Source organism: Nilaparvata lugens, chromosome 1, assembly GCF_014356525.2.
Source record: "Nilaparvata lugens isolate BPH chromosome 1, ASM1435652v1, whole genome shotgun sequence".
NCBI lineage: Eukaryota > Metazoa > Arthropoda > Insecta > Hemiptera > Delphacidae > Nilaparvata > Nilaparvata lugens.
In genome coordinates, this window is record NC_052504.1 from 98,214,310 (window position 1) to 98,239,933 (window position 25,624).

A 25,624-nucleotide genomic window follows, 5' to 3' on the forward strand; every position below is an offset into this window, starting at 1 on the left:
TCCAAGTTGACGCGGATGAAAGAGAAAAATTCCGTTATCCGAAAGAATGATTAGTTGTTGATCAAGGTCCATGAACTGGACCAAACGTGTACTATAGCTAGATTCACTGCATAATGTCAGCATCGGTTGAACGGGGGAGTAATAATACTATACATGAGGATTACTGACAGATAAAAGTGGATCTCACGATTCCAAACAGTTGTCAGTATTTATTTAATGAAGATTATTGAAGCTATCCATAAGAACTGCTGTCAGTTTGAACTGAATCGACGTCGATAGCCCTTCATCTTTAAAGTCAGTATTGATTTAAAGGAGAGTATTGAAGCTATCCATAAGAACTGCTGTCACATTGAACTGAATTGACGACGACAGCCCTTCATCTTCATCTAAACAATCACTGCCCAATGTCCTCATAGTTTCACTAGAAAGCATATAAATTGAAAGCGACTACAATATAATGATCTAAACCTGTTCTTTCTAAGTGGGTCACATGATTTCCATGTAAGTCGGAGAGATAATAAAATGATCATCCCACCGGACTTAAAAATCGAAGATCACGGAGTCACGACCTTATATTTAAGGAGAGACTCTAACAGGAATTTCTAATGCGTATACGAGAGGCAATTCTAGGACAACGAGTTAACATACTTTGTGAGGCACTGCATCCGACCAGTCCTGAGGTAAAATTATTGTCTAAAATGAGAATAATCGAATTAATGAAGATTATGATTGGGGAAAGTATCACGTGTCTGACCAAGCTTTAGAAATTGTTAGCTATGTTTTTGAAAAATGTTATTTTTAATCTTACACTCCATGATCTATAATATAATTAATTAGCACCAACTTACTAAACACTAACTAATTAATAATACGCTCAAAAAACTAACAAAGCCTACTCTAGAACATGGTACGCCATAGTGGAGTGGGTCAATTTCCACACAGAAAAAACTAAACAAGTAGAGGACACATTATAAGAATTTTTTGTAACTAACTATTGTATGTAATATTGTAATTTATCTAATATTTTGTGTAATTGATGTTGTAGTTTTAGTTTTTGAGAAATGAACATTTATTTATTTATTTATAATACAATCAAAGATCACCTCTAAATACAGGAAATAATCGTCTTGAACATTTACGGGATTGGAAATACACGTGGATTTCATTTCATTCGAGATTTCTGCTCAAACTACTGTTTGCAAGGCCAATTCTTTTATAAAAATTTGTTGAAAGTGGATTCGCTTACAATTTTTGCTCATATTTTTTCTCTCTTTTTTCCTACCTTCTTCTCCAATACTTCCCTTTTCTTCTCCTCTTCACCCTTCATTCCTTACTTTTATACCCTCTACCTGCCTATTACATGGGAAACCATAGTTGGCTAGGTATTTTTCCTCCTTTCTTTCTTTTCAGCACACCCTACCATGAAGCCTGTTTTAGTATTTTATTAGAAATAATTTGTTTTTGATTGTGATTTTTTGTATTCTGATTTCTTTTGTGTAGATTGTGTTGAATTGAATGAAATTATTGATTGATTGATTGATCATCACGTCTGAACTACTGAACTGATGAATTTTGCTTACAGATTCTTAATTTACCGAGGATGAATATTGACCAGAATCATGGGAAGATAATATTCTTGTTGATGACCGTACTATATTATACGAACAATGAAGGAAATACCAACTTGTTTTGAATAACTCTTTGAACTGTGAAATATTCCACTTATCAAAAATTATTCTATCCAATGTTATCCATTTTGTTACCTATATTAATACGACCTATTTAATATTTTCAGCCTAACAAATTTGGATAATTCTCACGTTAAATGATTAAGGCCCGGTTGCACAAAAGCGTGTTAGATTTTAATCATGATTGAATTCCACGAGAACCAATCAGAGGAGGGTTTTCTCCTGATTGGTTCTCGTAGCATTTGATCAGGATTAAAAGTTAACAGACTTTTGTGCAACCTAGTGCTAGTATTTTTGGTTATATCTGAGTTTGACTTTGAGTTATATTCGGTGAAATGCTAGGATAATTTCGTGTTTATAATTTATCACCATGATAATATTTTTATCATAAAATGTATTATTAAACCATTAAAAAAATAATATAGAATGAATGAACTTGATTGAATCATTTTAGAAGCTGGCAAATTTGTTGTCATAAACTTTCCAGGACTTGTGAGTTCATCTAGATGGAATGAAATTGAAAGTGTTGAAGATACAGTGAACGCAGTTTTTTCTGCCGGTGATAAAAATTCAAAGACATAATCGGCTTCTTGTTTCCCAGTTTCAGCTGAACTGTATCTGGGATGCTCAACTGGTCTAAAGCGATAACCGGAAATTTGTGGCCAGTTTTTACGACCCTCTTTGGCGAGTTTATTGTGATCATTTAGCTGTTAAACGATATAATTGAGCTTTTTATTATTGTGACTTCAGCTACTGTATTTCCTTTTCGAACTTGGCTATTTCTAATTGAATTTGAAAAATGTTCTAGGCAATAAAATGGATTGTAAACGAGATTCTAAAGAATAACTGGTACCAAGTTATTCACTTTTCACACCATTATCAAGTAGTGTCAAGACAAAAATTGTTTTTCAATAAGTTTTAATATGAAGAGTGTAACAGCCGAAAACCATAGATTCTACATGAACTATGCAACAAAAAATTTCCTGTAAAATTCTCTTATATCGACCATAGATTTCGAGTTAAATATCAATTTTTCGATATTTTTGAAAAAACGTCAATAATAGAAAACTAACCATCAGTCAAAATCTAATTCTAAGAATATGGTTGAAAAGAGAAAGAAATTTCAAACAAGATTCATTTAATTTGTTCCTTGTTTGACGTTTTTAAACCTTCTATAAGTATTCAAACTGTTTGATATTCGGCTCTGAACTCGACGAATATACTTTATCAACTTTCTACATCTTGAAAATGAAATTAAAATGAAAAAATCTTTATTATTAGGCGGAGTTAGGACTTCTTCAGGTGGGTTCTGACTTTCGAAACACCGGAAAGCGTTTTTCAAACTCATAAATGCCATTTAGAGAAGTTGAGCTCTTGAAGCGGTCACCCTAACAACGGGAGGAGCAGGCGAATGAAGCTTAACTTATCGACCTGCGTGACATGGAAGCCAATCACTTCCCAGGATATAATATAATTTTAATGAATTGTGTCTTGTGTATACGGTAATTGAATAAATAGATGAATGAATAACAGCTCTGTTGAAAGGAATATCCTTCAATAGGAATATCACTTCCCAATTTCTGTTTAATATTATGAAAGTTCTTTTCATTAGCAGTGTATTAACCGGTGTTTGCTTTTTATTGTCTCTATTTGGGTTTGGGTGGCTCGTTGGAGTAAGTGATAACGCGCCGGTCTAATAGTCAATAGAACCCGAGTTCGAATCTCGACCGGGGCAAAAAGTTTTTGACCACAGCACAATCGCTTCGGCCATACGTTTCTCATTGATAAAACTGGCATAGGACTAGTTAAGGAAAATTCTATTGAAGTTTCATGAATGAAATCTAATTCAATCATCATCAAGTTACCTTGATTTTCCTTTCATCATATCCTATTTGCATTCCTTTTTAATACTATATGCTTCTCATTGAAAACTGGCATATGTTAGGAAATACAATTGAATTTTCATGGAAGAAATCCAGTTCAATCATTAACGGGTTGAAATCTCCATTAAGGCTGTGCAAAGGCTAAAAATAAACTTTCTACTCGTGATATTTTTTAAAGTTTTTCAATTTGTATATCATCAAGCTATCAAAATTGAAAAGTTTTCTCAGGAAAACATTTTTATCCCGATCATTACTTTTTGAGATATGAGCGCATGAAGTTTGAATTTTTGGGACAGAACATTCGGTAAGAGATAAATCCATGAGATTCAGAGGATAGATTCTTCATGGTATTGTTGATTTAGTAAAACAAAAATTTTCTGAAAATATCAATTTTTGAAAAAGTTATTCAATTTACCGAAAATAACTCAACTAAATGTTATTTTTGTAAATTGAATAACTATCTTAAAAATTGATATTTTCAGAAAATTTTTGTTTTACTAGATCAACAATACCATGAAGAATCTATCCTCTGAATCTCATGGATTTATCTCTTACCGAATTTGAAATGTTCTATCCCAAAAATTTAATCTTTCGGCGCTCATATCTCATAAAGTAACGATCAGAAAAAAAATGTTTTCCTGAGAAAACTTTTCCATTTTGATAGCTTGATGATATACAAATCGAAAACTTTGAAAAAAATCACGAGTGGAAAGTTTATTTTTAGCCTTTGCACAGACTTAGTCGGCAGTGTGTGAAAGTCTACATTCCTTTTTTAATACTATATGCTACTCATTGAAAACTGGCATATGTTGGGAAATACAATTGAATTTTTATGGAAAAAATCTAATTCAATAATTAACGGGTTACTTTTGTTTTGTTGACCATTATTGATAAGACCTCCCCTATAAGTGTAAGTGTAAAAGTGATAGCATCTCCATTGAAGTCGGCAGTGTGTGAAAGTCTGCATAGCTTTCCAGGTAATTAGATTTCTCCGCAGAGACTTAACACGGTTTATTTGTGTACTAAACACTATCAACATACTAGGTTTGGCATCTTGCACATTTATTTATTATACTGGCAATAAGATTTTACGACAAGTCCATGTGTATTGAGGGCGTGGCCTCCTTAACACTGCCAGAACCACCTTCCCTGGCCTATCCTAACATGGCAACAACTTTCCTACACTGCAATGCCTCCTGGGGTTCCTACTTTTGCCGGTTTCACTTCGACCTGGCAGCATGGATCTTATTCATGACGGTTTCACCATGTTATTTTATGTGCAAAGCTCCATTGCCAATGACCTCGATCTTGGAATGCATCGGGTTGACTTTCATAATTGAATAAATTAATGGACTCTCGTTTAAGGAGTGGTCTGGTCGCATCATAATAGCAATATTGATTGCAAACTCATCAATAACCGAAGTGGACCATCTGTTGGCATCAGATTGATGTATTGATCTTGATGATTGATGGATTGCCCAAGGCCGGTGCGAATCAGAGAAAAAGCCCAGTTAATAAATTGAAAATCCTGTGTAATAGATATACGGTATGCTCCAAGTAACACTTCATTCTCAAAGAATGAAAGTAACAACTGTAGAATGGAGAAAGGTGTTTCTAGACTGGAGTTTCTAGGAGTTTCAAGTAGATTTTCTAATGAATTAGGGTGGAAATTATATTGATATTAGGGTAGTTAATAGGTGCAAATGTCAAATATTTATCAAAGTTTATCCAATTAGAAAGTAACAACTGCAGAATCGAGAGTTTCAAGTGAGTTAGTGTAGAATGATATTGATATTAGAGAAGTTAATGGTTACTAATGTTGAATATTTATCCAAGTTAATGTGGAAATTGCATGGTTTTAATAAACGGGAGACTAACAGAAAGTAACAACTGCAGAATCGAGAGTTTCAAGTGAATTAGTGTAGAATAATATTGATATTAGAGAAGTTAATGAGTACAAAAATGTTGAATATTTATCCAAGTTAATGTGGAAATTGCATGGTCTTAATAAAAGGGAGACTAACAGAAAACATTGAGTTCTGAATAAAATTATTTGAGCTGTTCTTTCTAAATGTATAACTGGAATTATGATATATATTTATGTGGATCTAATATTCCTATACAGTGGACTGTATCATAGAGAAACAATAGCATAAGTAGATATCCCATGGTATAGGGCGTTTATGTCGCAACTTTTACTGTTATCTCAAGCTGATAGTCCACGTAGTTCTTCCCTGTGACGCTGGTAGTCTCTCATATTGTGCCGTTCATACACTCTTACCCGATCAAAACAATAAAAATCGACAATAATCGACAGTAATCGGCTTGAGATAACAGTAAAAGTTGCGACATAAACGCCCTATACCATGGGATATCTACTTACGCTATTTTTTCTCTATGACTGTGTCTAGTCTTGATGAATTCAATTTGAGCTGCTTTTTTATGAATGCTTCACAAGGGTAAAATTAAAAACTTGACATACTAAAAACTTGACTTACTGAAATATCGAATTGAAAATAGGCCTAAAACCATCCTCGGTAAGTTGAGAATCTATATGAAAAAGTTTCAAGTGAATCTCATTTAGGAACAGTCTCTGCCTTGCATCGACCTTGGGCGTGGTCACTCACGTGACTGCATATTATCACGATTTCAAGATCACGATCGATGGCCAGTTTACGTGTGAGTTTCTGAGGATATCGAACAGTTGATCTGATATATCGATATAATAATAACGATTGTAGATTGTACACATCTTAAAAATAGATAAACAAAACTGTGGCCAGTTCAACGTGTGAGTTTCTGATGATATCGAACAGTTGATCTGATATATCGATATAATAATATCGATTGTAGATTGTACACATCTTAAAAATAGATAAACAATCGATTATTGCATCAATTGCTACCAATATTTATCGATATCGTAAAAACTAAGTGCCGGTTGCACAACAGTCGGTTTAATTTTAACCGTGATTAACTCCACGAGAACCAATCAGAGAAGCCGTCTAATCAAAAACGCCTTCTCCGATTGGTTCTCGTTAAATTAATCACGGTTAAAATTTAACCGGCTGTTGTGCAACCGGGCCTATGACTTGTAATTATTAGTGCCGGTTGCACAGAAGCCGGTTAAATTCTAACCGTGATTAACTTCACAAGAACCAATCACAGAAGACTTTTTTAAAAAGACAAATGCCGAATCAAATAGATTAGTTTAGATAAATAGGATATATTTGAGCAGCTCAAATTGAATTCATCGAGAATCAATAACTCATAATTTCAGTTATACATTGAAAAAGAATAGCTCAAATAATTTTATTTAGAGCTCAATGTTCACTGTTAGTCTACCGTTTATTAAAACCATAGAGAAACGATAGCATAAGTGGATATCCCATGGTATAGGGCGTTTATGTCGCAACTTTTACTGTTATCCCAAGCCGATGGTTCATGTAGTTCTTTCCAATGCAGCTGTGTGACGCTGGTAGTCTCTCGAATTGTGCCGTTCATACACTCTCACCCCAACAAAAAAGTAAAAATTGACAATAATCGACAGTAATCGGCTTGAGATAACAGTAAAAGTTGCGACATAAATTCCCTGTACCATGGGATATCTACTTACGCTATTGTTTCTCTATGTTAAAACCATGCAATTTCCACATTAAGTTGGATAAATATTCCGCATTTGTCGGCATTGGTTCTCGTGGAATTAATCATGGTTAAAATTTAACTGGCTATGTGCAACCGGCACTAATAATTGCAATGTCAAATGCATCGATACAGCTTATAACTTCTTATTTATTATTCAGTGCTTCATCCTTTCAAATTCAAAATTTCTAGTCTCTTTATTTTGGACATAAATCGGACTTCCCCTTGAAAGTGCAAATATAACTATCTTTTGGAAAGTTTACTATTTATGAAATCGGGGAGTAGAACAGGCTAGATATGTCGCTCTTGCTCAGTCATACCTTTATTATGATTAGTAATTGTTCTGATGAATGAATTGATGGAATGAATAACATTTTTCAACAGAAATCTAAAGCATGTCAACAGGATGCCAACAGAAAGGATTCACTTGAAAATTCTTAACTACCAGCCTATAGGAAAAAGAGATATATAGGAAGACCTAGGAAAAGATGGCTATAAAATATAAAAGATGAATAACTGATTTAATGATTATTGTAATTTTAGATTGCCGACTGTAATAGATAGATATATATACAATTACACTGTTGTGAGTCGGAACAGGCAAGAGCCTAAACCTTGAATGAAGGAAGAAGAAGAAGAAGAAGAAGAATAACAAATTTCTTACTATTCAACGAATTTTTGCTTTGCGTTTCAGTATTTATAGATTTACACTCCATGATTTGGTGTGAGTAATTATTCCATTATTATTCCCACAGGAATTCAGCGCACTTTACTAGATAAACACTGGATGAGATTCGCACTTTCCGATCTAATAATCTTGATGTACATATTCCACTCTTTACAAGTTTATGGTTTATCATTTTAAATTCAACTTCTTACTTTGTATCTCTTCAATGGCAATAAGTCATACAATATTAGAGAACCCCCTATTACTCTATTCTGTTAACCAATGTTCATTTCATTCACTCAAGTATCTTGAGCAGTCGATGAATCACTGCTTGAAAAAGGGAACAAGTGAAAGAAAGTTGATTGAAAAAGATGATTAAACATATATATAATATTTGGACGATTTGTGACAAAATCAGGAAATTGAAGAAGTTTTGGGCAATAGCCTGTTTTTTCTTTTCCGACTATTGTATTGTTCGCTCTATCTAATAAATAAATAAATAAATAAATAAATAATTAATTGATTGAATATTTGGAAAAGTTATCCTAAAGCATGCAATTTAGTAGAACAATAATCATATACAAATTGACAAGATTAAGTCAAAAAATGATTTATGAGGTGGCAAAATTGATATAGCGAGGTCCGCGCTATAATGGCAGTGGAGAAAGATAGGAAAACAGAATTGCCGATTCTCTGCCTTTTTCTAGAAGATACCGTCATATCTAATGTGATATTACAATTGATTGAAAAAATCAATTATATTTTTTATTCATCAAGAAAAAATTTTTTCATTAATAAATATTCATAATTGAGTTTAAATATTTTTGTTAATCAATTATATTTCTACATTGTTAAAAAACGATCTGGCAACAGTGTGAAGCTAGAAAAGGATAGCACTATCTGCTTAGTCGAATGATTGACAAGGATAGAAACACCAATTTCAATCAAATACTACCATCACAATGTGGACCAAACTACAGAAGACAGCTTTATCTTCGAGGCTGAGTAGTAGAGAATACTTAAACGTCTTATAAACTCTGCCTGATAAATGAAGTATCAAGATAATGTATCTTATAAGCTGTTACAAAAACAGTGAATTGGGTTTCTCCGGCTCTAAATTTTGTAGAGTATTACACAATCATTTTTCAATTAATGGTGATTTTTTGTTGTTTTTTATGGAGTATTTCAACCGTCGAAATGTGAAATTCTGAGTTTATTTTGTTTTTGAGTGAAAATAGTTGAAATTTTATAAAAGTGAACCCTAAACCATAACCCTATTTTGGATTTTTAAGCTGCGTTTACACCAAAGTTATTAACAAAATGTTAGTTAGAGATTCTATTAGATTTAACGGAACTTGAGAAACACAATCATATGTTCATCATGTGTATGATAAGTTATGTTCAATCTAATAGAATCTATAAGGATCAAGTTATTAACATTTTGTTAATATTGGTGTGAACGCAGCTTAAAAGTCCAAAACAGGGTTATGGTTTAGGGTTCACTTTTATAAAATTTTAACTATTTTCACTCAAAAACAAAATAAACTCAGAATTTTACATTTTGATGGTTGAAATACTGGTTAAAACAAATTACACTAGAATCACTATTAATTGGAAAATGTTTGTGAAATCTACAAAATTAAGAGCCGGATAAACACAATTCACTGTTTTTGTAACAGCACCAAGTATCTTCATACTTCATTTATCAGGCAGAGTTTATAAGACGTTTAAGTATTCTCTACTACTCAGCCTTGAAGATAAATCTGTCATCTGTAGTGAGATCTACATTATAATGGTAGTATTTGATTAAAATTGGTGCTTCTATCCTTGTCAATCATTCGACAAAGCAGATAGTGCTATACTTTTCTAGCTTCACACTGTTGTCAGATAGATTTTTAACAATGTAGAAATATGATTGATTAAGAAAAATATAAAATCTCAATTATGAATATTTATTAATGAAAATTATTTTTTCTTGATGAATAAAAAATATAGTTGATTTTTTTCAATCAATTTGTAATATTACATTAGATATGACGGTAGCTTTCAAATGTTATCTAAATTTGAGAGAGAAATTGTACAGAGTTTTCTTTCACGGTCAGTTATTTCTTGTAAACATAATAGATAATAATAATAGTTTCAAGACAGATATTATTGGACAACACTCGACTCACCTTCCTCAACGAGCTCGGAAACGTTTTCCTTGACGGAATCTGGCAGACTCTGGTAGAGAGATCGAGCAGTTGTCGCCACATTCTGCACAACTGGAGCCAAGTTCCAGGACAGACTCCTCTCCTGGAAGAAATTAGCTGCCTTGTCCAGGACGTAAGACTCCAGAACATCGTCCTTCTTCTCGATACTGGGCGCTGAGAGGATGTTGCTTTCAGCCAAGGAGTCGGAGCTCAGGGACCTGGCGGCAGCGTCGGGGGCGGAGCTCTTAACAAACGACAATCCAGCGAACAGAGGCATCGAGTCCTGTTCGAAGAACGACCTCACGCTGCGGAACATCTCCAGCTGCACGCAGGATATCGAATCCTTTTCCAAACATCCCTTCATCTTGTCCTCGCCGAACCCGGTTGCTAACAGTAATAGAAAGATAAACACGCTATGCATTGTGACGGCTGGGTGAATACTACAAACTTGGAGCTAACGACTGCTGCGTTTCAAAAGTTGAAATGACTTAGCGTTGAGTGCGCCGTCTTAATTTAAAGTGTGCGCTGGCCCCTGGCCCCACCTCGCCGGCCCCCCGGTGGGAGAACCTGTTAAGGGGGGGAAACTTGTTGCCCTGCTAAGCTCTCTGCCAGCATGCGCCAACATGTGATGCGTGTCACTCTTCAAATTCCGTCGAAATTCTTCAATTTTCAACAAAATCAATACGCAAATTCTAGTAACTCTCCAGATACTGTTTTTGGTGAGATACAGTTATATTTATCCATTATAAAACACTAGGAGTGTTGCAAAGTGGGAACAAAATCAATACGCAAATTCTAATAACTCTCCAGATACTGTTTTTGGTGAGATACAGTTATATTTATCCATAATAAAATACTAGGAGTGTTGCAAAGTGGGAAATACGTCCACTGGAAATAAAGAGGAGGAATGTGGTCTTTTCCCAAGAAAGAAGAGAGGCTATATGGACAAATAAATAAATAAAAATAAATAAATAAAACAAAATAAATCTTATAGCACCCTTTATTCTTTAAAAAACTTTAAAATAGTTGAACAACTAGTTTCGGTTTACACCATCTTCAGGTTCTAAAATAAAACCTGTTACTATTATTTATTTTAAAACTTAAAGATGGTGTAAACCGAAACTAGTTGTTCAACTATTTTAAAGTTTTTTAAAGAATAAAGGGTGCTATGAGATTCATTTTGTCTTATTAATTTAAAAGCAGCACATTTTAATAAGTGTTTTGTAAATAAATAAATATATATCGGCCAGAATGCAAAAAAATTGGGAGAATCGAAGAAATAAGGATCTAGTACGGCATACAAAGTAAATACTTAGTGATATCCATATAAGGGAATTTTACGGATAATAATAAAACACTAGAATATTGCTAAAAATATCACTATCTTATTGAAACGTTACAAACATGTTCATAACTTTAAGTTACAAACAAGAGTTGATAACTCTTTTCCACATTTCAAATTTTATAAATTTATTGAAACTGTAATGACTTGAGTTTTGCATTTTCCTGATTAGAGGATTGGGAGAGTGAGCTTAACAACCAACATTAAGTTGGCTCTCCACTAAAATATTTTTGAAATCTCTCAACGCCATCGTTTTGAGCTCGTTTTGAGCTGATTTGAGCAAATCTTATTTCGTTTGAGCACCCACCGTTTTCGAGATATGACGTCTCGAAAATTGGAGAGCCAACTTAATGCTAGTTCTCCACTTTTCGAAATCGAAAAACTAAACACGCCATCGTTTTGAGCTCGTTGGTAGGTTAACACAATAAACTGCAGTGCGAGACACTTTTTAGATCTCAGAATATTCTTTCATTTTCAACAAAATCCATACGAATATTCAAAAAAATATCTTCTATATTTTAGATTTTACAAATTCATTGAAACTTTAATGATTTGAGTGTTGTATTGCCTTGATTGGAGATTAGGCCCAGTGAAGTTGGCACAGAGTCCCGTTGCTCTTATCTTAGAACAAGATAAGATATCTATCTATCTTATCTTATATTGAGCTCTCACTTATCTTATCTTAGAACAAAGTCCATACGGATATTAAAACAGTTCTCTTCTACAGTACAATTTTATAAACATTGTAATGATTTATGTGCTGATTCCTTTCATTAGAATAGAGGAAAGTGTAGCTAACACAATAACCTGCAGTGCGAGACGCTCTTGAAATCTCAGAATATTATTCTATTTTCAACAAAATCCATTCGGAAATTCAAACAGTACTTTTCTACAGTTCAAATTTTACAAATTTCATTAAAAATGTGATTAGTACATTTACTGAAGACAATAATAACTCTGTATCAACTAAAGAGTTGTATCCCTTTGATTAGAGGATACACGGAAAGTGAAGCTAGTACAAGGCGTGATAATCTTCAAATTTCAGAGTATTCTGACAATCTCTTGATAGCAGCGCTCATTTTATACGAAGCCATAGCGGCCAGTCAGTCTACAGATGGAAATAACTGAGATATTGCAATAAATGTTCAAATGCTAATGAATTAATTATTATTAAACGAAAATCCAAATTAAATGCTGCAATTCACCCCGAAGACTTCTGCTACTGCAAATATTGACAACAGGGTAAACAGCTAGATGGAAATTGGATGAGCGCTACTATTCAAAGATTATTATTTTGTCAGCCCGGGAAATTAATTTTCAGTATGGTGTAAGGGTAAGCATTCCTGACAGGCACTCAGAGTATTTTGCAATTTTTAACAAGATTCAAACAGTTTTCTTCTACAGTTCAAATTTTACAAATTGTACAAACATTCTGATGATCTCGAACAGTTTAGGAATTGAAACTGTTCTCTTTCACAGTTCAAAAGTTTGAAATTTTCACAATTTTCATCGAAACTGTGATGATTCAGGTGTTGAATTTCCTTGAAACGGGAATTTGAGTTAACAACATAACCTGTTATTACACAAAAATTATCAAACTCTACTAAATTGGGAGCGTAAACATCGAGATTCAGAATATTTTATAGGAAAATGTGGATGAAGCCCCACGATTGGTCTATAGTTGTTGACCAATCAAGGTTGAGCTCTGTCATTGGTCGAGACATGCCTACTGTTTTCCCAATATCTACATGTGAACCGTCGATAAAAAACAAATAATAGAGAAATATTATGTGACTAACATAAACAAATAGAAGAGGTGAGAGAGAATGGGAGAATAGACAATTGTAGGCTACATTGGTATTTCTTAATTTGCTGTTATACGGTTTCCATGTCCATATAAGGAAGAATGTAGGCGTTTCTTGTCTCGGCCAATGACATGACAGCACAACAGCCTTGATTGGTCAACTACTGACGGCCAATCATAGGGCTTCATCCATACTCTAATACATTCTGCTGCACAATGTTTACGATTTTTACTGTTTTGACCAGGTAAGAGTGTATGAACGGCACAATTTGAGAGACTACCAGCGTCATAAAGTTTCACAGGAAAGAACTACGTGGACTATCGGTTTGAGATAACAGTAAAAGTTGCGACATAAACGCTCTATACCATGGGATATCTACTTATGCTATTGTTTCTCTATTATAGAACATTTCTGTATGAATGTTATTATAATTTCTTCTTTCGTAATAAATTTGTTATGCTTTTGTACTCCAGAGCGAAGCTCGGTCCCCGATATTGTTGGATTAATAAAGTATGTAATAAAATTGGAAGCTATATTTCATACTATGATTACACAAATTTGTTGAATGAATATCTTTCACCCCGTAATGCTTATGCTGGGAGGTTCCTTTCACTTGGACCCTTGTGCCACTGAGGACAGAACACAGAAAATTATTACTTTTTTTCTATTCTTGTGATCTTTTTCCGATCAAGACGGCAGAATTAGTAAGACAAGCAAGCTCATATGAGCTCAGTAGGATAAGCCCACCTTGTGTGGGATTGTAAACCTTGTGGTTATATTTTTACTAACATAAGAAATATTTTCAAAACCCACTCCAAAATCAAAAACTCTGGTCCACAACTTACATTTATATGTATCGTTTGAAAATATGGATTAGGCCTAGCACTAAGAAAATCAGTTTTATATCTACCATAGATGATTTAGCCTAATCTCCTTAAATAACCCGCCTTGTGTGAGATCGTAAACATTGTGGTTACTTAAATCTACCATAGGCGATGTAGCCCTATTGCTCTAAACAATAGAAGCATATATTTTATGTTTTTGGTAGGTACAACAGATTCTAGTTGCTCAAAATTCGATACCTTCGGAATTTCTCAAGATCCCAGAAACGTGCTGCGGTTCTGCATCATAATATGAAGATGACCCTAACAAGAAACCTGAGAGCATCAATCTTTATTTATACCTGATAGCATATTAGAACTAATATCGAACCTTAAAAGTTAGTGACCACATAGTCAACAGTATCACGTTGTCATGTGTTAACCTATTAAGGTAGGGTGAGGTGATGAAGGACCTGGGAAATAAGGATACGATTGATTATGTTGGTTACCTGGGTTAGAAAAATTCTATAAAGGTTCCAGGTTTTTCCCACTTGGACTACAGACCTATCAAATTTCTCTGATATATCGCTCTGAGATTAGAAGTTCTACTGTAGAATTTGATATTATTGTTAAAGTTAATTAAGAGTAATATAATAATTGTTATTGTAAATCTATTTCGATTGAATAGTGAAATTCACATCTTGTGTCATCTCACATGGCATACCTTCTTTAACTTCCGGCAGTCGCGCTGTTGTAAAAAGTGCAACACTGTTCAGTTTTTTTGCTGCACAAAACTATGAATTGGTTGATGTCAGTGAATGAGTCACCCATGTATTCCAAAACTTTCTCCCCCCATCACTCCACTGAGTTGCAGTATCAACCGAGCAATGGTTCAGTATTTAGGTGCCATTTAGTCGCGACAGTGCATAAGTCGCACTGTGCATAAGATAGGGAAAGACTGTATACGGGGACTGTAAACGAACCAATAACACAGAATTGATGGCTTTGCTTGATGTTTCTTATTGGGCTATGAAATGGGTGATCATCCAAATGTTCATTGGCGTAAAATAATATAAGAAGATGGAGAAAGTAATTATACAATTGATTTATATGTTTTGACAGAGTAAAAGTAAATTCGTATGGCTTTTGTTGGTGGGGAGTCCCTTGCGGGAAGATCCCACCGCCTGAATATATAATTTAAGCCGACAATGGGCCCTACAACTGTCATACTTCAGCCGGGACCGACAGTTTAACGTGCCCATCCGATAACACGGGAGTGATCTGGTTAAAAAAACGTTTGGTATTGAGAGGGTTTGAACCCGGGATCTCTATGCTGCTACGCAGGCACTCTATCCACTAGACCACGGATCACTCCCGTTTTGACAGAGTAAATAGCACTTGGATAATTGGATGTTGTAAAAAATACAACACGCGACTGCTTGTGTGATTGAGTAGGGCGCGACTATACCGGAAGGTTTACGGTCACTAATCTCAATCATTGAAATTACACACGAATAAATAGTGTATTTTCAACATCAAGTGCCGGTTAAATTTCAATTGTGATTGATTCCACGAGAACCAATCAGAGAAGCCTTCCATACGGAAAAGCCTTCTACGATTGGTTCTCGTAGAATTATTCACGATGAAAATTTAACCGGCTTTTGTCCAACCAGGCCTAACAGTATCTTTTGAATGCATGAGTGGATGATCTCATTTGAAAATTGATTCAAATCAAAGCTAACCAATCTTCACTAGTTGTAAATGAGTTTACAAAACTCAAAACTATTCCAGTATGTGAGTAAATAAATCGTTCACTACTTCAAATACTGTGAATGAGTGCATGTGCAAATTTGAATGAGAAAATAGAGTTACTGCATCACAGTTCAAAATGAATCAAGAAATTGAATGAAAAAGACTAAGAAATTGTCAAAAAACCACTGATTTAATGATAATTAGAAAGACCGGTTTCGGTTATTACACCATTGTCAATCTCTGATAAACTAAAACTAAATACAAGAGCAGCAGAATTTATACTAGTAGGCGAGTACTGCTATTGGTCGAGGGCATGAACGCCTGCCATTGGCCTAGCTAGACAGTCTCCTCCCCCTCAACGGTGTGACAAAATGGCGGCTTAAGCAACAGAATCGCCATGATAATAAAATTTACTTTTAGTACAAAATAAGAACCAAGAAAACAAGTGTGAAAGATAATAAAACACATATGTAAATGGAAAAACTATTTTATGCTTACAATTTTATGATAAAACTAAATTCGTAGTGTTGTACTGGTTGAAATGAATCTAGTCATTTAGACTATACTGGGAATTTTCCTTAATTACTCTTGTTATTTCTAACACCGTTGAGGGGGAGGAGACTGTCTAGCTAGGCCAATGGCAGGCGTTCATGCCCTCGACCAATAGCAGTACTCGCCTACTAGTATAAATTCTGCTGCTCTTGAATTTAGTTTTAGTTTATCAGAGATTGACAATGGTGTAATAACCGAAACCGGTCTTTCTAATTATCAATAAATCAGTGGTTTTTTGACAATTTCTTAGTCTTTTTCATTCAATATTAATAATTACCACAATATCAACTTCTCAACTACACAAAAAGTGAATAAAGAAATCATCATCTTTGATTCAAATCATTTGATCAAGAACTCCTATGTGTATTTTTATCATTTAGAGTTCATTGATTAAAGAAAGTGAATTAAGACACAAAATAATTGATAAAATATAAATTGTAAGCTATCTTCAATCTTATTTATATACAAATGAACATTTGTATTGACATACAACTTATAAGCTGTTGTATTCCAGTTTCAATATCCTACACAGAAATTACTTACCGGTAAAATATCGACCACTTCAGAATCATCAACTAAATTTCATTCATAACTTCGCTGTAGTCTAGACAATATGTTTCTATGTAAATATTCGAAAAAACACTCACTTTTTGATGAGAAATGAGAAGAGAAACTTTCAAATATTTACATGGAAAAATAGTGTTAGACTACAACAAATATAATTATCATTCATTACTGTTTTTATACATTCTACATTGCTTGACAACTTACTGTTTTATCTCATTTTCCCATTTGTAGGTTGGATTTCTCCTTAAAGATTCAAGTTGAATTAAAAAGTCAAACTATTCCTCAAAACATGGACGAAGTTTCGTCATGGAAGAGAAATACATCAACTTCAATTGATTCCTTCCCTCTGACCCATGTGAGAATAACATTTTCTTGTAGATTTGAATAAATCTAGGTAAATTTTGTCAAGATACCGACTACCTAAAGTTCGAAAAAACTCGCTTATCACGCTTATTAATAGATTTCTTGTACCACTTGGAAAATAGAAGTAAAGTAACGGAATGAACAAGGTGTGTGCCCGAGAGAGAGGGACGATATGGGAGTGTGTTTGAGAGAGAGTGATAAGTATTAGTGAGAGAAGAGTGTGAGTGTGTGAGAGAGTGAGAGAGAAGAGTGTGAGTGTGTAAGAGAGTGAGAGAGAAGAGTGTGAGTGTGTGAGAGAGTGAGAGAGAAGAGTGTGAGTGTGTGAGAGAATGAACCAAAGAGAGAGCAAAATAATGAGTATGTAAGAGAGTGAGAGAGTATGTGTGAGTGTGTTTGAGAGAGAGTGAGAGAGCAAGTTAATGAGCATGAGTAGTCAAGTTGTAGGTCAACAGACTCACTACTTACGACCCACCGTGTTTTGATCCTGTAAGGTCGAGGTCGTTCTAAACATCCAAACACCGGCCGACGCCTTTGACCGACTAATCCCAAACAATCCATCGAAAATAAAAGTTGCTTCCTTCGATCAGAAACAAACTCCAAGTAATTCAACATGTGTTTCATTGAAAACTGTTTCAATATGTTGTGTTTCATTGAAAAGTATTTGAAAAATTCTCATAGCTCATCAATGGTCTATAATATTATAAATAAAAGGAAAGAATCTTTATTATATTAAAGCTGCAGATGACAATAAATTCACAGCCAATACGGCTTATTGTCTCGGTAACCCCACCTCAAAATCATTTGTACACAGTAAAATAAAATAAAGCCAAAGTATCTAGTTATGGGAAGTTTAAGCTCCAACACAATTTTAGTAGATTACGCAGAATTTGAAATTTTCCTGCGTTACAAAAAATTGAATAAACTTGACAGAAAACGAGATAGAAATTGATAATAAAATTTATTAGAGAACAAGATAGAAATTTATATTAAAATTTATTTATAAGCCATTTAATGGCTTATACACGTACGAGATAGGGAATTCACGAATGACACATCATCACGTCTGAACTACTGGACTGATTCATTAACTTGGAATAATTTTGCATATTGAATCTTAATTAACTGAGGATGGTTATGGGCCTATTTTCAATTATTCAAAATCTCAGTAGGTCAGTGTTAGAATAATTTTAATAACTATTGTCAAAACCACTAATTTTAACAAACAATTTGAGATAGTATATTATTACAGAATACTTTATTGAATTCTAGAAGCATAAAATGATTCCGTTTATCCACCATGTTCCGTGATAAACGCTGTACTAGGAGGTTTGAGGTTAGATTCTATTATACTCTGAAAATTGAATTTGAATAGTTTATAATATCTCATTTGTATTTCATTCATCCAAATAAAATGATAGTATCTTATTGCAAAAACTTTATTCAATTCTAGAAGCATTAACTGATTCCGTTTCATAAACTATTTTGTAAACACGTTCAAATCAAATCAGAATCAGCTGACTTCAAGGTTATTTTAAGGCCCTAGGGCCCTAAAAATTTTACCGGCCTGGTCAGAAAACAATCACTTTCGGCCTCCATATGAGGCACGTAAACCAGCTCATTACATCCAAGTGGGGCGAAAAAAAATGTTTGTACCTTCTGCCCTCGGCGCTAAGCTCCTTACTTTAGAGCGGGCGACGGGAGAATGGCTCGAAGCGAGGAGAAATTTTTAATGTATATACCTTATACTCTACCTACCAATAATTGAATACTGTATATGCAATTTTAACAGCTCTGTTTCTTGAATAGTGCGTGCTGACCGTTTTTTTAACGTAATTTTGATAATCCGGGATAATTTGATAATCCGGATGGGGTCCAGTCCCAATTAATCCTGATTATTAACGTTCTACTGTACATAATACATGCATCTAGCCCATACAATTTTATTAAACAGGTTCGACAGTTGCACCAACTTTGGAAAAGGAAACCCTCGGAAATAACTATAGTCAACCGCACGAAAATAGTCCGATAGAAATGGGAACTGATGAGAGTAAAACGATGTCAAATAAGAGTTGATCAACGTTGTGGAAATTTTGTATTTTCGTGTTTACTGAGTTATAAGAGTATATTCTTCCATTCTTTCTTATATTATCCATTTGGTTTTGACATTTAGCCTACTAAGGCCCGTATGCAGATACTACGGAGAAATGTCAGCTGTTCCTTTAACCCCGTATGAAGCACATTATGATGAATGCAACCATATCTACAAGTAAACGTGGTTTAGAGTTAAACGTACTGTTAGCATATGGCTCAAAGTTCTTTTCATTGGTTTTTGACTAAGGCTCTCGTGACCATGTTTGGGATAGTTGGGTGTGCCTTGTCTTAGCCAATGACAGTTGAGCTCAACCTTCATTGGTCAACAGCTAATGACCAACTGTGGAGCTCCACCGAAAATATATATTCTGCTGTTCGATTTTTAAGCTCTCAGTTCACTAGAAATTGCTAATGGTGTAACAACCAAAAAAATATATTTAATCTCAAATTGTTTTAGTGCAGGTTTCCATGCTCGGGATTCTAGACTAAGTTCTAAACAGCTGGAGTCAGAAAATTGGCTTTCCACAAAGACCTTAAAGATGCACAGACTCACTTGCAGCGCTAGTGTCGTACTTGAAATTGAAATCCGCCATTGAGGGGGCAACCCATAAGATTATTACATACCAATGCCACCAATGCCTTTGTGATCTATAGTATTACAAATATATAATATATAATATATAATATCTCGTGCTAAAATACCCCAATGGCGGCCTTCAATTTCAAGTAAGAGCTATCATTGGGAAGGCATAGGCATTGTGGGTCTATATCTCTGGGTCTTTGGCTTTTCAAAACCGGACGTAGTCGCAGTAAATGGTCACAGCAAAAAAACTCTTTATTATCATATTATTTCTATAATTGAAAAAGTTTTTCATTGACAAAATGACACATTCCTAGATAATTGAAAATAGCGGGAGCTTTACACTATTTTATTTTGTATTCAAAATTCTAGTTTTTCGAAATTTATTTTGAACGTGGACTGCGACTTCGCCCCGTTTCGGAAAGCCAATTTTCTGACTCCAGCTGTTCAAAGTCTAGAACTTGGCTAAATCCCGAGCTCGGAAACCGCCCCTTAATATCAATAAATGCCGATTTCACCCTAAACGCTTCTTTGATACCCTTGAAAATTTTCCAAAGTATGAGATGAATTGAAAAAATCACTCTACCAACTACCGGTACCGTAGACGCCTCTCCTGATTTCGAATTATCTAGTTCTCACATGAAACAAGTACAGTGGGCTAGTTCAGTAGTAGATAATTGGAATGTTCTGCTAGGTAACAGAACGTACAAAGCTCAACCAATTTGCAACAGTGTAGCTCATTAAATTAGATGAGAATGTGAACTTACATGGCTGACAATGAATTCCGCTTCGCTGTGTCCTGAAAAGAATAGTGATTTCAGTTCTGTCTGGAGAAGGCTACTTTTCTCTCACTATGCTCAAAGTTTGCTGGAGCATACATGTTTGTAGCCGCATTCATATTTCAAATCAGAGAAGTACCTAATTTTTTATCTTTGAAAATGAAAATGAACTTTATTCTGCCTTTGACTAAAACAAGAATAGTATTTTCTGTTCTGTCTGGAGAAGGCTACTTTTCTCTTACTATGCTCAAAGTTTGCTGGAGCATACATGTTTGTAGCCGCATTCAGATTTCAAATCAGAGAAGTACCTAATTTTTTTACCTTTGAAAATGAAAATGAACTTTATTCTGTTTTTGAGTAAAACAAGAATAGTGTTTTTTGTTCTGTCTGAAGAAGGCTACTTTTCTCTCTCTATGCTCTATAAAATTGCTGCTAGTATAATTCTGAAACTATTATTGTATTTAAATGTAGTTTTACTCAAAGGCAGAATAAAGTTCATTTTCATTTTTATTTTCATTTTCATTTTCATTTTCATTTTCATTTTCATTTTCATTTTCATTTTCATTTTCATTTTCATTTTCAATTTTATTTTCATTTTCATTTTCATTTTCATTTTCATTTTCATTTTCATTTTCATTTTCATTTTCATTTTCATTTTCATTTTCATTTTCATTTTCATTTTCATTTTCATTTTCATTTTCATTTTCATTTTCATTTTCATTTTCATTTTCATTTTCATTTTCATTTTCATTTTCATTTTCATTTTCATTTTCATTTTCATTTTCATTTGCGTTAACATTAGTCATGTTCACTACAGTGATGTCCTCGTTATAATGGCAGTGTTTGATGACCAATGGTATTGCTATCTTTGTCTATCATTCAACAAAGCTGGTAACCTTATCTCTTTCTCGCCTTGCTCTGTTGCCAGATCATCTTCCAACAACGTAGGATTGATAATTAATTAACAAATACTTCATATTAATTATGTAATTACTGAATAATATAATTTCTTGCTTAATAAAATAATATAATTGATTATTTCAAACAAGAATGAACAGTTGATATTACATAAATAAAACTGTATCAGCTACCGTCTATACAAGGCATTGACAAGACAGAGGATCGGCAACGTGTTTCTATGAAAACTTGAATACAATCATTTTATTGACGAAACATAGCCTAATTGATCATTTTTAACAAGAATAAACAGTTAATATTTCATCAGATATAATATATTGATATCAGCCGTATTCTCTAGAAGGAAGTGACAATTGATTGATCAATAGTATTACTTCAAATAATTCTCGTCAAGGTAGACAATCGGCAACACTGATTTTCTATCTTTCTCCACTGCCATTATAACGTGGATCTCCCTATATAGTATGGCCTATTTAATATAATAAATTATATTGTATGAAAATAGCTTCGGATTGAAAACTAAATGTGTACCAAATTAACATTGGTGTACTGGACCTGTTTTTATAGACGTTCGTTCAACTGGGTGACCAGGAATATAGAGGATTAGCCGTCAGGCTCGCTTCGCTCGCCATATCCGTCTAGCCAGGGGGCTCCGCCCACTGGACCCCCGACTGGAACGTTCAAAAATGAGATTAGCGGGCTCGCTTAGCTCGCCTGCATTTTTCATTTGAGCATGCTTCATTCCATCAGAAAGTCACAGCTGAGAAAGTGCAAAAAACGCAGATTTTGGGCGTATTTTTGGCGTTATTTCAAATTCCTTCTAACACAACATTATTACACCCTAGCTGAGCTTCTGTACTAAATTTGAACATTTTCTGGTCATTTGTTCTCGATAAAGCTGAGAAAACGCTAAAAAAACGCAGAATTTGGACGTGTCTTTGGGAATTTTTCCAAATCCGTTCTTAGTGCGCCCCTAAAGGGCCAACTGAACATGCCTACCAAATTTGAACGTTTTTGGTCCGGTAGATTTTCAGTTCTGCGAGTGAGTGAGTCAGTCAGTGAGTGAGTGCCATTTCGCTTTTATATATTATATTATATAGATTTTCGGGAATAATAACATCGCATCCAAAATACCGAAATCTCTTTTCTAAGAACTGTGTTCTCTCCTGTGCCTCACAGTCGTGTTCCTCTGTATAACCTTTTCACGACTCCTTTTCTCTACATTACTATGATATTCGATCTCTCTCTGTCTCTCTCTCCCTCACCCTTTCTCTCTCTGATGCACTGTGACATCTGCAGTAACTTTTAAGAAAAGCGTGGCCATTAGAGCAGTGTTTACTTTCTCTGCTATTAATGGATAATTTTATCTACAGCAAGCCCCTCTGTCAGACTGTGAAAAAGCTACGAAAAAAAATATCACGGGCACAAACCTGATCATTTCCATAAATAAAAATTGAAATCTAAGTACCCTTTTTTGATTGACCGAGCGAAGTGGGGTGAGGTCAAAGATTCAAGTCGACGGTTTGGCATTTCTCTTAATGTTTAAATGTTTATATGTTGCGCATTTACGGCGAAACGCGGTTATAGATTTTCATGAAATTTGACAGGTATATGTTCCTTTTCAAATCGCGCGTCGACGTATATACAAGGTTTTTTGAAATTTTGCAATTCAAGGATAATATTATAAAAGGTAAAAGGAGCTTCCTTCATACGCCAATGTTAGAGTAAAAATCAGACTATAGAATTATTCATCATAAATCATGTTTAGTGGACTATAATACTACCCGTTCAAGAATATTGAACATCTTGAAAATGTATCTTTCCATCAACTTTAGTAGACAGTTGACTATAATACTACCCGTTCAAGAACATTGAACATCTTGAAAATGTATCTTTCCATCAACGTTGTAGACAGTTGCAGCCAGACCTGATAACAGCGCTCACACTCATATACCGGGACGACACGTCACGGTACGATAGGACAGAAAGCTCTATGTTTATTTAGGATTTTTTCCAGACATTTTAAATTGATAAATGATTTATTAATTTTTGAGAAAACATAACAACAGATCAATGTAACTTACTGAGCGCGAGGTCTACTGTTCAAAGAACTACTACACCTTTTCCAATTGTATTTGGGAAAGTATCAAGTTAATTCGAGTAAGTATCAATTGTATTTGAGAATAGTCACTTGTAATTGAGAGAATGTCAGTCAGATGTAGATGAGAATAGTCAATTGTATTTGGGAAGTCAACACATGTAATTGAGAGTGATGAATTGTATTTGAGAAATCGTCAAATGTAATGAGAAGATATCAATTATTGAAAATTTTCCAATTGTCATGTCGTGACTCTTTTGTAGCCTACAGTACAGGTTTGATTTGAGCAGGAAAGGATACTTTACTACATACACCGTATTCTGATTACTTCCATAGGCAATGGGGGCAAATTAATATTTTCAATGGTCAAAGTATTTTTCCCTACTGTTTACAAATGATTAATGAGCTTCATTTCTATGTATGTATTGGCAACGCAATTTTTGTCTCCAAACATTTTGTAAAATAATGCACTTTATGAAGATCAAATTATCTATGTTTACGGCGAAATTGAACATTATCATGAATAAATTGAATCTCTTGATCAAACAATTCGGCAACTCTTCAATGGATTTTGGGACTTGAAAATCATTTTTTTAACTAAACGTTTTATTGGAATATTAAATATATTATCATATTATTTTATATGAGTACAGTTATGAAAAATATTTTTAATGGTTCTTTTTAAATCATTTCCCAATTACAACTAACAACTTTTTGATTTCAAATCGTATGTTCTCAAATTGAAATGATACTTTCTCAAATAAAATTCAAAATTCTCAATTACAAGTGATGACTTCTCAAATACAATTGACTACAGTATTCTCATTTTACATCTGGCGTTTTCTCAAATACAAATGACAATTGATACTTTCTCAATTACAGTTGGAAAAGGTGTAGTAACGTGGACCTGACTTTTATACTGTTTCAGATAGGAGTTAAGTAGAATTCTACAAATACGTGGGATCACTTCCGTGGAAAGTTGATATAGGAATGCGATTTTTTTATGAATGGAGGACTGCGATGGCATACCTCGTGAAAGACGTGAGTCACCAACTTTCACATCGTTTTCCTACATCGGTTTGCATCGTCCATCAAGATGGCATGTGCTGCTTACACCTTTTGTTTACATCAACATCATGAAGGCCAACAGCAATCTCACATTGAACTCGCACACTATACACAGTAATGCACTCAGCGGAGGCGCTATACTTTAGATTTCAGCAGAGAGGAAAGAATACATCCTCTCCAATTTCAGCAACCTCTTTAGCTCTTCTTATCACAGAACATTTGCTGGAAATTGAACTCTTTTACAGAAATTCCTGGTTAGAATGTATGAAAATTGTCTAATGTTCACATTCTCTCTCTCACTCTCTCTCTCTCTCTCTCTCTCTCTCTCTCTCAGGGTTGTGTGGCAGAGAGGACCAGGAGTCCTAATTCCGCCCTGATAAAGGCATATAATAAATCAATCAATCAATCAATCTCTCTCTCTTTGGTAGAGAGTTGGTGGGAAGAAAACTTCGAATATTCTTTCCAAAGAATGGACATATGTCCAAAGCTCCGCCAATTTATGTAGATGCATAACAATTTATCTATTTTATCTAGAGTTATTACAAATTGTTTTTTTTCATATTATATACAGCTCAATAATTATTTTCTTAATTTATATTTTTTAAATTCATACATAATTTTTCTGTATTGTAAGCTATTGTATATAAGTGTATAAGCCAGTATACATCGTAATCTACATAAATAAAGTACTCAATCGATCAATCAATCTCTCTCTCTTTGGTAGAGAGTTAGTGGGAAGGATAATATTTTTAATATTCTTTCCGAAGAATGGACATTGATATGTCCAAAGCTCCGCCAATTCATGTAGATGCATAA

At 34.2% G+C, this 25,624-nt stretch overlaps 1 protein-coding gene across 1 annotated transcript in view; it reads right to left on the reverse strand.

The window, feature by feature from the left end:
- Window positions 1–10,596, reverse strand: part of LOC111055834 — a 40,215-nt gene extending 29,619 nt beyond the window's left edge. Inside the window, exon 1 of the mRNA XM_039419744.1 lies at window positions 10,055–10,596. Coding sequence (XP_039275678.1) covers window positions 10,055–10,493 — 439 coding nt within the window. The 5' untranslated portion in view covers window positions 10,494–10,596. The remainder of the gene's footprint in view (window positions 1–10,054) is intronic.
- Between the last annotated feature and the right edge of the window lie 15,028 nt (window positions 10,597–25,624).